The sequence below is a fragment of the Cuculus canorus genome, chromosome 4 (genome assembly GCF_017976375.1).
Source record: "Cuculus canorus isolate bCucCan1 chromosome 4, bCucCan1.pri, whole genome shotgun sequence".
In the NCBI taxonomy this organism is placed as follows: Eukaryota; Metazoa; Chordata; class Aves; order Cuculiformes; family Cuculidae; genus Cuculus; species Cuculus canorus.
In genome coordinates, this window is record NC_071404.1 from 42,073,030 (window position 1) to 42,086,886 (window position 13,857).

At 36.2% G+C, this 13,857-nt stretch overlaps 1 protein-coding gene across 4 annotated transcripts in view; it reads right to left on the reverse strand.

Annotated features, from left to right (window-relative positions):
* Positions 1-3,879: 3,879 nt before the first annotated feature.
* TLL1 (tolloid like 1) overlaps positions 3,880-13,857 on the reverse strand; it is a 136,194-nt gene continuing 126,216 nt past the window's right edge. For all 4 annotated transcript variants that reach the window (XM_009565159.2, XM_054066009.1, XM_054066010.1 and 1 more), the window contains 3 exons: positions 11,113-11,326; positions 6,494-6,744; positions 3,880-4,566 (listed from right to left, as the gene is read on the reverse strand). In XM_009565159.2, the coding sequence (XP_009563454.1) occupies positions 4,432-4,566; positions 6,494-6,744; positions 11,113-11,326 (600 nt within the window). In that variant the 3' untranslated portion in view covers positions 3,880-4,431. The remainder of the gene's footprint in view (positions 4,567-6,493; positions 6,745-11,112; positions 11,327-13,857) is intronic.

Consider the following 13,857-nt stretch of genomic DNA (forward strand, 5'->3'; position numbering starts at 1 on the left):
CTATGCATCTCTTTTTTTTCTTTTTCTTTTTTTTTCTTTAAGTAACGTAGTTGTATCTGCAGTATCTTTGTATTTTCCTTTTCCAGCATTTTGTTTGTTCTTGCTCGTCTTTTTTTTTTTTTTTTGACTGATCAGTTAATAACATAATGGTAATAATCAATGATAAAATTGAACTAGAAACAAGTCATCAGATAAGGTTGTGCCAATCTGTATGACCACATATGCTACTGTGATAAAACTCATCCATTTCTATCACTCATTTAAAACCATTTGAAGACCTTAAGCCAAAGGAAAATTCCCCTCTGGTTAAGGGTCACGTGTATTTTAGAACTGAATACTTTCCTGAAATTACACATCCATACCAGGTCCCTAAACTCCAAGACCTGTAAATTTTGGCAGAACAGAATAATCTAATAATAAAAGAAAGTTCCAGTTTGCCTGAACAGTGTCAACGCTCTATGGTGATGCAGTGCACAGCTAGAGTAAGTGCAGCACACAACTTGTGAGGTCAACAACAATTTCCTCCGTTATAAAATATCAGGTGTGTCACTTGCACCCCCGGCAACACAGCAAAATTGCAAAACTGATTCCCCAGGTGGATAAAGCTTCAACCCAATTAATCTATTTTTCTATAGTGGTTGAAAAGCAATCTGTTTTAAATGAAAGTAATGCTGCAACACAAGAATCTAATCTGGCTCTCACCCACGTTTAGGTTAACTCACTGTTTGATGGGTCTCAGAGCAAGGCAAGATTACTCAAATATGTTGCAGATTATAACAAAGGGCCAGCAAAGAACATAATACCTGCAGTGTGTACACCTATCTTGCTTTATTCGCTTTTATTATTTTTTATCTTTTTTTGTTTGTTTGTTTATTTTTAAGGATGGAAGGAAAGGCTTTCACAAACATATCTTCCCTCTTATCTCAGCATGTTATTAATCACAGGATTTGGTCTACTACAAACTTACATTTCTCAAGAGCCAGTCAGCCACACAGATCCGGTATCCACCAACTTAATACTTTATGTTAACGATCCAGTATCCATCAACTTAATACTTTACGTTAACAACATTAAAGAATAATATTTGGCACGTGTCAGAAGCTCTTCATGTAGCTGTGAAGAAAACTTTACATCATGTTACACGAAAATTCATTTCAACTCAGCAGCTCACCCACAGTCAAGAAAATAGGAAGCAGACTAAGTATCATCTTCACTCTGCTGGGAGCATTGCCAGTAAATGCAATGCAATTAGATCTCAAAGGTGGATCTCTAGCATATTGGATTTTGAATCTTGTTTTTTTGATTACTCACCAGACAAGATGTCAATGTTGTTGTTTGAAATGAACAAATTTCTCCATTTCAAAAACTTTTATGGGATAACCCACACTGGTTTTTGCAATTTCATCAGCATAAATGATGTTTTGTTATTGCTTTCTTATTATTGGGCTATTTATAATGCATACTTCCATTAAATAAGGAGTTCACTGAATGTGTGACTTTTATTATATCAGCAAACACCTCCTAGGACTTGGAAATAGCTACATTTTTAATAGCATTTGAGAGCACCATGAGGATTGACTAGGATCATGGCCAATGTGAAGTTATGATTCACATGGTCCATTTATGATTAAGGCAATCATTAAGACCACCTCCCTCACTTTTACTCCTCTTCAGCACATGGGATCTACTAAGGAATAAGCAATTAGAGAAATGCTGTGTTCAAAATTATGGCAACACTCTTCTGACTTCTACGTATGCTATGTGAAATAATCCCAGACTGTGCTCAAAAGCAATACTTTGATATGATCAGAATGAATCACTTTCCATGAGTTCTTGGAAATACACTATACGGTGTTCTTGCTCTCAGCTTCCCCAGACTAGCCTTCTTCTTCCCCAACTATGCCAGCTGCATAATTACTCATAGGACAGCAGAATTTAAAAAATAATTAAGAAAAAAATCAACCCCCTCAAACCTTTTAAGAAAACCAAATAATGGCTCAATCCTCTGGTTGGTAAATTAACTCTGAAATGAATAAAAAAGCCAAATTTAGAGAAAAGGAAGACTTAAAATACTTTGTTTAGCAAATGGAAGTGAGGAAGACTGGAACAGAGGAGACTGGAACAGTATGGTGAGAAACGATAACATGGAAACTTGGACTTGCTCCCAGCTTCAGACTTTCCCTTCTCCTTTTGACTACCCATGCCCGGGAAACACTGCTGCTGCTGCTTGCTTTTCTTCTTAGAAATTCTAGCTCTGGCATTCCACCTGGCCGATAAATTATGTATCAAGGTTAAGAATAATTACTTTTTTAAAAATATAGTAATATTCCCGCCTGATCTTCATAGTAAAAGACCTTGGAGAAAATGTTTGCAGTCAACTTCTTGTGCAAACACCCTGAAAATGAATCAAATAGAAGGACAGTGGAGCAATATGATAAAAATACAGAAATTATTAGGTTTTTGAACTTCACACAGATAAGCTGACCAGAAACAAAAATAGTAATACACGAGCAGCAACTGTGCTATTAAGACAACCAAAGACACCTATACAGACATTTGGAGTTTATTTTTATAAAAAAAGATCAGATTTATTAGTGCCAATGTACGTTCATAGTAAGGTAACAGAAACTAAGCTAATCTGAGTAGCAACTTACATTAAAGGATATCAAAATAATATTTCTTGTAAGTGAAACATAATACTTCGTTTAAACTTGATTCTTGCCAACTAGATGTCCTTGTTATCTGTCTGTGAAGCCTTTAAAGAAAAGTTGCTACAGTCAAACAGGGTCCTGATAGAACTTGGCACATAAAGAAACAACTCAATTTTCACCCATACAATACCTCTCACTCCCCTGGAGCACTCATTCATACAATACTTACATAATGCATATACATTATGACTAAAGCCATGTATGGCCTAAAGCACATAGAATATCTCAGTTCTAAACGTAACATATCTCTACATCAAAAGTAGGTCATTGTATTTACAGCAGATGATCTCACTCTGCAGATGGAGCTTTAATTTGAAGATCCTTTTGTTAGCATATGCTAAGATGTCCAAGTCGTCGAATTATTTATCAAATCAGAGGTGTATCTACAGGAAGATCTGTCTGACCATGTGTGGGGGTTCTAAGGCAATAGTAGTAGTTGTTCCACAGGACTAGCGCTGCCGTTGCAATCCGCTCTCCCTTGGAGCAATAAAGTCTTCCTTCTCCAGATGCAGCCAGGCGTATTGAGACATTCATAATCTGCAAGCTGTTGGCTCAAAAGTCTAAAATTTCTTGGTTGGTTTTTGTTTTTAATGTTCATGGAATAGCACCATAGGAATTCACTCTTGATAACAACCAAATCCCAGCTCTGTTGTTTTGTTTCGCATTTTTCGCCACCACAGATATTCTTACTCCCAGGAAAAAACCTCTTTGGGAAACTTCTTTCTTGGACACTACTGAAACTTCATTTCTGATTAGCTAGACCAGGCAATTAGCTCATTTACAAAGAGGTCACAAGAAATAAAGCTTAGTAGCAGTTCCAAATGTACTGCTAAAAACAAATTCAGTGAGAGGAGTTTCAGATGATCCTTGACTAATTCTTTTTCTGATGGAACAGATTTTGATTTGGGACAGGTTTTCATCTCAGTATCTTTCTATGTTCAGTGCAAAATAAGAGCACATCATCAGAGATAGCTTACTTAACCAGTAAATCAAACATTTTCGGATGCTTACACTGTTCATTCAGTCAACTAGTGACTGGTCAACTAGTGATGACTGACGTAACAGTTCACACTTCTCAGTCATTAGTAAAACAAAATACTCTAAAGATCAATTATGTTTCAGAAGTAGTATTTTCCAGTTTCAAAACACTGATAACCTGATATGACAACCTGATATGACAGAGGAATTTGTAAAAAATACAGAACAATGCAGGAAGACCTTCTCATTTCATGTCTTCTTTCAAGTCCTTGTACACACCATATGCAGGATACAAAGTCAAATCAACTAGGTATAAGGACAGGATTTTGAGTGTGTGACCTCAAAGAGCTTTTTTCCTCCTGGACATCATACAATTGTCATAAGGAAGAAAAATATGCAGGGCCACTTCCCCTGAATGCAACCAGCTGAATCTGCACCCATCTATGACAAATGTCAAACCATAAACAAAAGCTTTTAATTTCTCCGTGCATGCAAAGTCCTTTCATAAGCTTTGCAGAGACAGTCAAGTATGAAGCCTACACATCATTGCCTTGACTATTCCACTGGGAAAGGTGAATTATTTTAAATTATTTTCTTTCGGTCTCTAGTCTCATAACATGTCCTTTCAACTGAACTCTTATAAATTGTGCTAATAACTTCAGTTTTTTAAAAAAAGACGTCTTCCTTTCCACTGTGTGTTCGTTCTTTCTCACTCTCCTTTTCTGGCATAGAGGTTCTTGTGTTATTTTTTGGTGTGCACACTGTCTGGATATTTTATACTTCTGTAACGTATATGAAATCCTTTCTTGTTGATTGTATCATCAGTGTGAAAGTGAAGTAAAAGAGCTTCCCCTGCTGAATAAATTTCTTCTGGTGGCTAAAATAAATGAATAAAGAAATAAATTATCTGTCCATTCTGTGTATTTATCCACTCAATTACCTTTTTTTTTTCTTATGGATATTTCTCTTTTCCTGTTATGCCTTGTTGTGTAATTCCACCGGATCTCACACAGTACCATCTGACATTGTCAAACACAATATATCTAACTCATTCAGCTCTCAACTATAAGCTAGGAATTTTTGAGGCAGATTGAGAAAAGGACAACCTAAACTCATAAAAACTGGAGACCAGATTAAATATGAGATTTGATTTTTTATCTGCTGTCAGAAGCTTTAAAATTATAACTTTTTGTTTTCACATTAACACACACTGCTTCAATCTTGAGCTCTGGGTCTGAAAACCACCTTTTCGCACAATTGAAGTACATGTGGCATCATACTTTTTTAATCTAATTTAACTTCTTCAATTTGTATGGAGTATCTCTCCATACCAAGAAAACAACGCTCCTCATTCTTTTGTCCTTCCCAGATGTCTTCTATAGTTCCGCTGGAGTCACGTAAGTGACTGGGCAGGACCATGCACAATATCCTAAATTTAGATGAACAACAGACTCCAGTATCTATTTTCCATCTTATTCTTCATAACACTCACTCATGACGGCCTGTTTTATTACCGGAGCAGATTGATCACAAGTACCAGCTGAACTACCAAGCTCTTATTCTTGAGAAAAGTGGTAATATATACTAATAGTACCTTTTTCCCCACTTCAGACTGGATTATTTTTCTTTCAGTGGTTTTTCTGTTTAATTCCATTTTTCCTCTTTTGTCTCAGAAGCCATTCATCCACATCTTACCAGAATCAAAACAAAACAACAGCAAAACCCAACCACACCCTCACTCTCCCCTCAAAAAAAAAATGCAGTCCAAAGCTGGGCTATCCTCCAGTTTGCTCCTCTCCTACTTGTAAAATAGGGCAACTTGCAAAAAAAATATTGTTTTGTGTACATAAGTAGATGCTGGGCTCAGTTGTAGCATTTCCCTTAGAACACATTGCCTTCAGTTCATGGTAGAAATTTTCCTGCCTCTTTAAGTGTTCAAAAATGCCCTAAAAGGGTTTAAGCCAGTGTAACCAGCTTACAGGTTACTTGTCTGAATAACTGAGGTTTTTGATCCAGCAGAGTGGTTGAATGAAAAAAGTGGCATGTGGATAATTAAGAGCTCGTACCATCTTACATAGGGTATTTCAGGCAAAGACCACACGTGTGAAAGCGTGCTTGTATTTGCACACATCTAAAAATCGATGAGGACTTGTGGGATCACTGCACCAGCTTTCCCAAGGCAGGCAGCCAACAGAAAAATGCAAATCTAAAAGGAGGAATAGGCTACATCCTTTCCAGGACGTCCCCTAGCCAATTTCCTTAGAGATGCATTTGGGATGACAGGGCTTTCTTAAGGCCCATATTAATCACATTCTTTAGGAACATTTTTTTTTTCCTAAATTCAGATTTAACTAGTAGATGAGCATATTATAAATGTTCCCCAAGTTTCCCACACACATACCCCACTGCAAAATGTGTACTTCACTCAAACTGAAAGAATTATAATGTTATAATTTTCAACACAGGCGCCTTTCTCTCCATATAAGGGGAAATGCTGCTAACTTTTTTTTTTACCTGCTGATAAACACTCCACTGTCATCTACCCAAAGCTTAACCTAATATTACAATATTTGGGTCAAAAAATAGGTAAGAATATTAATTGTTGAAAGTACTTCAAGGGAATGGTTTTATTACCAGACTGCAAATTCACTTAAAAAAAATATATATACTCTAAACAAATACTCTAGATTCTTCATGATAAGGTGTAATAACTTAAACTTGTACTTTCTTGAACCTTTTCTTCCTTCGCCTTGTCAGTCTTTCTTTTTGTTGTGGAAATAAAAGTTTAATACCTGGTTACTTACCCCAGATCCACAAAATCTACCAAGTCTCAAAGCAGTCTTATCATGACCATCAAAGAGCTCCACATAATCGTAACCACAGTCTGCCTCTTCCTCAACCTCAAAAGTCTGGAACATTAACTCAACTCGACAGCCACGCTCTGCCACTAGGAGCCAGTCACAGTCTGCTTGAACTGGATAGTTATTATCGCCAAACTGAGCATGTGAGTACAGATCTTTGGGCTTGGATTCAGCTTTCAGCCGACCACCACACTCTAAACAGAGGGAAAAAAAATAAGGACAAAGAAGACAATTCAGTACAAAACAGCATTTTCTTTTCATAGATGCCCAGCCTTATTCAGGCTGAGTGCATTTTTTTTTGCCACAAGCAGGTCAAACAAACATGATTTAAAGTAAAGCCCTACCCAATATGAATACAGATTCATCATTCTGAGTTTTCCCTATACAAATTACATTTTATATCTACAGAAATTTGAGCATAATTTTCAAGTGAAAGACAAAAACACAGAGAGCACCAAATTGATAAGGAATTTGGTTCAAGACGTAGGACATGATTCAGGTAGGCACCTGAGATGTGCCTGCAGCCAGTAAGGCAAGCCCGGTAAGTGGAAATTAAAGTAATTAAGTAATTAAGCAATTAAGTAATTAAAACTACTATTCTATCTTAAACAGCCAGTCAACTCAGCTTTTAGAGGAACTTAAACCTATAGGTGTTGTGCATTTGCCAGTTAAAAGTTCTATTACAGTGCAACCAACAACAGACAAAAAATTATACTCAAAAGCAAAGAACGCATTGTTTATTGTGGTTCCAAGAGATGGGTGAAGGCTTTTTTTCTTTAAGCCTCAAAGAGTTCAGTGAAACAGCATAACTTTGGTCTGGTTTCTCATCAAGGGCAATCCATTCCTTATAGCACCCATAAGAACACCAAGTGTAAATGAGCTTGAACCAAAGTATGAGATTCACAAGTTTGAATTTAATTTTTATATATAAATGAACAGATAAATTTATCTGCATTTTGATAAAATGTAATTATTTTAATTGATCATTTTATAATAACCTTAAACAAACTGCAAGATTCAAACATTTCTAAGCTTTGGTGAAGGTAGAATTTGAATTTGACTTCAGTCATAGACTCTACCCACACTAAACATGACCAATTGCAAAGTAATACTATAAGAAGTCACATTTGAGCTGGAAATTAATGATAGTGATGAGCAAATCCCTGGTTTTTTTTTTATAAAAATGTGGGTTTTTTTTTTAAAAAAAGCATTTCTTAATAAGAAAATGAAGGAATCAAAGCAATAAATATAAAACATACAAGTAGAGTAATCCATTATGCATGATATATTGTTCAAACTGAGATTTCAAATTTTTTTTGCTCTTAAAGACCAGATAAGATCACATGATAAAGTTCGTCACATGAGATAGTTCAAACAGTTATTTCTTATTGGTATTCTAATTTATAGATTTCCCTTCCCCTCTTTTTTTTCTTCCTATTCTTGATTTCATTTACTTCCTTCTTTTTTTGACTGGGTGGCTGCCAACAGTAAGAACACCTCCTTGCTTCAGATACGAAACAGCTGCTATGGAGAAAATGTTTAATCAAGAGTCTATATTGTGTCCCTCTGCTTGCTATTGTGGACAGGAGCTTATAGGAAAGCCATAGCCATACTAGCAACCACAGAAAACAACAATTCCCTTTCCTTTGCCCTTCTCTCATGGATTATAGCCTTATATTTTAGGACAAGCTATTGATTTTAGAAATGACAAGTCAGACTTTCAATTTCTTAAGGACTAAGCTGTGGTTTCAAAAGTCTACATCCAGCCAGCACAATGTAGCGCTGCATTAACAAGCGTGAGACAGGCTGTGATGTGTCTGCACCACAACAGAGCAGTGCCACACAGCAGCACTTGCTTAACCCTGATATCAGAATTAACCTCGCTGTGCTCACCATCATTGTGGAGGTGTGTTTGCTCTGCTGCAGATAAAGCGTACACATTTGACTGTAAAGTAATATGCCTGATTTGCAAAGTGCTGCTGACCTGACAGCTTTAGATGAAAGATATTTGTCTAAATCAGCTAAGGAACAAACCCACTTTCTTGTTTCCTGACCTTTCTAGGGGCTTTTAGGCTTCTTATAAATATAACAGCAAATCAAGCAATAGTCTCTTGACTGTTTAACAGGCTGGACAGATGGGAAAACAAATCCAAACTACCTGAACCAGTGATTAGAAGATTGGAAATTTGATTCAGAACTGCCATATTGAATTATTACAGTCATTTTGGAAGTGACACAGGAGCCTAAATCAGGTGAAATCTGAGATGTCCAAATTTGTCAAAGACAGCCTCCCAGGATTGACAGATAGGAACAGGACCTACAGCAGACCTGCAACCTCCTGCAGCAGTGGCTCAAGGCCAGGCACCGTAAATGAGGCCATCCAGAAGGGAACTAGATGCCTGTGTTAGGGCAACCAGATCACTCCCTGAGGAATGATGCTTAATGTTCTGTCAGCAGTATTCCTGTAAATTCCTTCAGAAAAGGCGTAACTCATTCACAAAAGAATAGAACAGAATATCTTTCTAAAACTGTGCTGCACTTTAAAAATAGCATTTTGCAAGTTCTGCTGCACCAAGGGAATTCTTCCTATCCAATCTTTTTTAAAAAAACTTTACTACCTCTACTGCTAGAGTTTTATCTTGGTTTCTGAAATATTCAATGGAAATTTAGAATTTGGATAGTATTTCAGGCCAAAAAGTGTCACAGAAGGGAAATCAACGACATCATTAGGATCTTCTAGAATAAAAGGCCATTAAATCATGAAGACGCCAGGAATACAGCAGCACAGACACCTTTGGGCATAGGATCAAGTTACTCTTTCACTGCTGTTATATTACACAGCTCCATCTACTGAGTGAGTTCTGCCCAGAAGTCAGAAGTGAAGGGAGTAGTTTCCTCAGCGTTCCTTGTCTGTCTGCACAGCTATGCAGAATTGAGTGTAACCTTGCCTACCTCCATTCCATATTGTCAACTATAATTTCCTAGAAAACATAAAATAAAGAAATACAATCCACGTTCTATATGCTTGTTAGATATCTATTTATTCATACATGTGTTCGAAGCACAGAGGTAAAATAAATGAGGGAAACTCCACCAAGTCAACATAACTAGCAACCTTTAGAAGTTCAGGAAATTAAAATTGAACTTCTTTCAACATAATGACTGTTCCAATTCTGCAAATTGAAAGTGAGAAGAACAAATGAGACAGTAGTTTTGCAACACCTGTTTCTAACAAGAGTTCTGACCTTTAACTGCTTAGCCTGAGGCAAGTTAAAAATTAATAATGATTACCATTTCTATCCAATTTTCCATCTAAGGGAAGGGGTTATTGTGGTAGGGAAGGTAAACAATGGCATGCTTTGAAAAGAGGACTTCCCACAAGATAAAAAAGTGAATGACAGATAGCTAAACTTTTCACTTTCCAGGCCCAGATCGTGCAGACTGAACAGTTAATATACTGTTGCTGCCTACTGCCTTCCTCTGAAAGACAAATTAAGTTAATAAAGGTTTTGAATTATCCTTAACCAAGTAGAAGGAAAAAAAGTGAAAATGCTAACATTGATATATGAGGGTTTGTTAGCTGAGCGTGACACATCAACTTGATGACTATCTGAATAACAGCAAATGGTACTAAGGGTTACTAATCACCTTGATTACTGTCTTCTATAAATAACTGCTGCCTGTCAGTAATCATTATGTCCTAGTAGCACAGATATTTATAAATATTGTCTGCATTAATACTTATTGCCAAATACTAGATGAATGAGAATGGACTTTGGATAGTAAAGACAGCGAGGCAAAACTCAAAACACCTCATGTTACAGAAAGCAGTGGAAGTTCAGAGCTTCAGCACTAGAGGCCACTGTGAGCCCAGCAACTTCAGAAATAAGGTACCCATTGTGAAAATGTCCCAAGAAATCTACTAATAAAATTGCAGAAGACTATTTTCACATTTCAATGATTTCTGCCAAACAACAATATTAAAAAGTAAATGTGAAGGACATCATATTCTTAAGGTCGTAAGAAAGTCTTCAGCATTGGTTTATCTTGTTCTTTTTTGGCTTATCTTTCTTTTTTAGATCTACAGGAAAGTAAAAGCTGTTTACACAAAATCCAAACTTTTGTTTAAGTTAGAACAGGAAAGTAACACATATGCCCCAGAGAAGTATTTCCATGACAAATACAATGAAAAGTTATTGAATCTTTTACAAACTAATGGCATGAATCCTGAGAAATATCTGATTACCTATGCCAATAGCTTCTTTTTATTAGCTTCTATTTAACCTACCTATCTATACCTACCTATAAGAACCTACCTAAAAGAAAGAGAAAGAGACAGAGAGAGAGAAAGAGGGGAGAGAGGAGAAGGGAACATCTAAAATATTAAAGAATAGTTTCTGCAATCTCAAGATTTTTCCTACTCTTCTTAAGGTTTCATTAAATTTAGTTTTAACATTGTCTTATCTGTTAACTCCTTCCATTCGTATAAAAGAAATGTCTGAATATCTTCCAACAAAAGAACAAGGGGGGAGTTATTATAAAGTACAACCTGATTTTCTTACCTGTAGAGTGCGTTGCTTGGAAGCCTTTTCTTTGAACCGATGCATCAGAAATAAAGCGGAGAAACATCCTGTTTGAAGTAGCAACAAGAGGATCTGGTATCTTATTGCCACATAAGCGCCCCAGAATTGGTGATTTTTCACTTTCACCGTCAAACACTTCCAAGTGGTCATAAGCACATTCTTGATGTTGCTCTATCTCAAATTCATTGAAGATCTGGGAGGGAAAAAAGTGCAAAATGACTCAATGTGCTCTGCATTTCCTGTATTTATAAGGTACATATGTATTGTTAGTAAGTTTCCGAATACAAACTATATGGTAGTTGACAGATTCAGCATTTACTGCCTCACAAGCCTGTAGCTTTGAGAAAGTGAAATAATAATTAAAACAGTGAATTTTAAGAGGGCATCATCCATCTTATAGAAAGAGACTGGAATCTCTATAGCCAATAAATATCCATGACAGAACAGTAAAGCTAGAATACTACAGCCTTTCTGTTGACTTTGCACTGTTTTCAGGATTATTCCTAAATTCAAAGAATACTGAAAACAGCAAAAAGCTGGAAAATATTGGTTCCTCAGACTGTTGAAAGCTGACTGGAACATCTGCAAAACATCATGCACATCCTCCATGCCACTCTTTTTTCAAACTTACCTCACACTGCAACTAAAGCCTTTGAGATTGACTTTTCCACATGAATGGTTTTGCATGAAAGTTGCAATCAAGTTTTCTAATTTACTATCTAGAGATCTATTTTTATATTATTACAACACTAACAATACCTCAGGTTGCACTCCTCATGTTAAGATCACATTCTCGCCAGTGAAATAATTGTGAAAACCAGCAAAATTATGTTGATTGTTTATTAAAGAAACTTCAGCAGACTCTTGCTGTCCCCAGTTCTCCCAAGAAAATTAAAATTGTTGCCATAGTTTGAACACAAACTGGGACTCACAAACTTTACTTCATTTCAAATCTGTGATGTTTCTTCTGCAATTCAAGACATTTATCTTAGTTTCTGAACTCCTAGTGATTCTCAGGCTCTCTTAGTGCTCATGGCAGCTCATACAGACAAATTCCAGCCTCTTAAAAATCCTCTCTCATGTAAACCCTGAGAAGGCAATATACATGAACATATATCTTTGGGAACTTTCAGAAATAACCTGCAATTTAAGGTGAAATTCAAAATCTGTTTTGTTCAGTAAAATAGCATGAAAACACTTAATATAAATGCTCCCATAGTCACATAGCTGACTGTTTACAAAAAAAACCCAAAAAACCAACAAAAAATACTAGAGCATTAAGAATCAAAAATTAAAAGGAATAAAACTGAACTGTCAAATACTGAGCAAATATCACAATTATGCATTCTACCTGATACACGAAAGCAAATCTGACCTAATAAATCCCTTCTAGAATCTAGCATGAAATGTGATGTTAATTTATATTAACAGCTGACCTAAAGGAAATCCAAAGAGTTAACACAAAGTCTTTTGCCCAAAGAATAGGAATATTCAGAATAACAATATTGTTTTGAAAAGTGAAGAGTTGCGTGATGCAGTGGATTTAGGTTAATTTCACAGCGAAGCCTGGGCATTTTATTAAGGGAATTAAAGTGCAGAGGCAGCGAAAACAGCTGTACAGCACTCTCTCCTACTGCTCTTAAATTGTAGTCAGCCATCCTACTTTTATGATGCCAAGTACATGTTGTCATTTATACCCAAATAAAATCTGATGGATTAAAAAAAAAAAACCCAACAGAAAGCTGAGAGACTAACTGTAAGTTAGTTAAATATAGAATTGAGTCAAGCCAACTTGGAATCAACCGGAGCAATAGATGTAATCCAAGAGCAGCCTGCAGAACTTCGTTTTCTTTTAGAGGAAAAATATATCAGTTTTTTTCATTTCTCATTAGCATAAAAAGATCACTTGCTAGGAAACACTCCTCACCACGAACTGTATGACACACTTATTATTTTTAATATTTGACTTAGCACTGGGACTTCTAAGCCTGTAGGACAGCCTGTGTTATATTGGGTCCCATAAAGAAGAAATGAAATAGTCCAAAATCTGTTATGAGTCTAGCAATTGATTCTAGCAATTACAAAGAGAATCAAAGGAATTTGTTTTTTAAAGGAAAAGCAAATTTTAAGTCCTCTAAAAGCTCAAAATGCCTAATACTTCAAAACAGCCAGAGATTATATAATTGTTTTTCAAAAGTGGTCGCTTCCCAACAGCAGACTAAGAGCAGGCTCAAAAGAGGAGAATTGACAAAAACTTTCCTTCAAGTTGAATGTGACTGAATAGTTGAGGTCAACAGAATCGATTTTTTGCATACCTGCCTCACCGTGACTACAGTGCCCATACTGATTGCCTCATCAGTGGAATGATATTCAGAAATGTTACATATAGCTTCTGAACATCCAGTCCTTTGTATCTATAGCACTCAATTGAGTAGATATGTTGGTGGCGCTTATGAATAGCTGTCTGAATGGGACGCTTAAGTCTGTCTCTTATAAACATCCAGCTGATTAGCTTATGAAAATCTCTTTATCTGCTACATATACTGACAAAGCCATCTTTACCTAAAGATTTTGTTTAAAAATTTTGATGTGCATTATCCAGTTTTTCATAGGCTTCTTAATTACACCAAATGCTTAACTTGAGCCTTTTCAGGAAGAGTCGTTTCAATGACTGTCAGAGTGAGAGCAATCACAACAAGAGATTAGTTTCTGTACACACACATC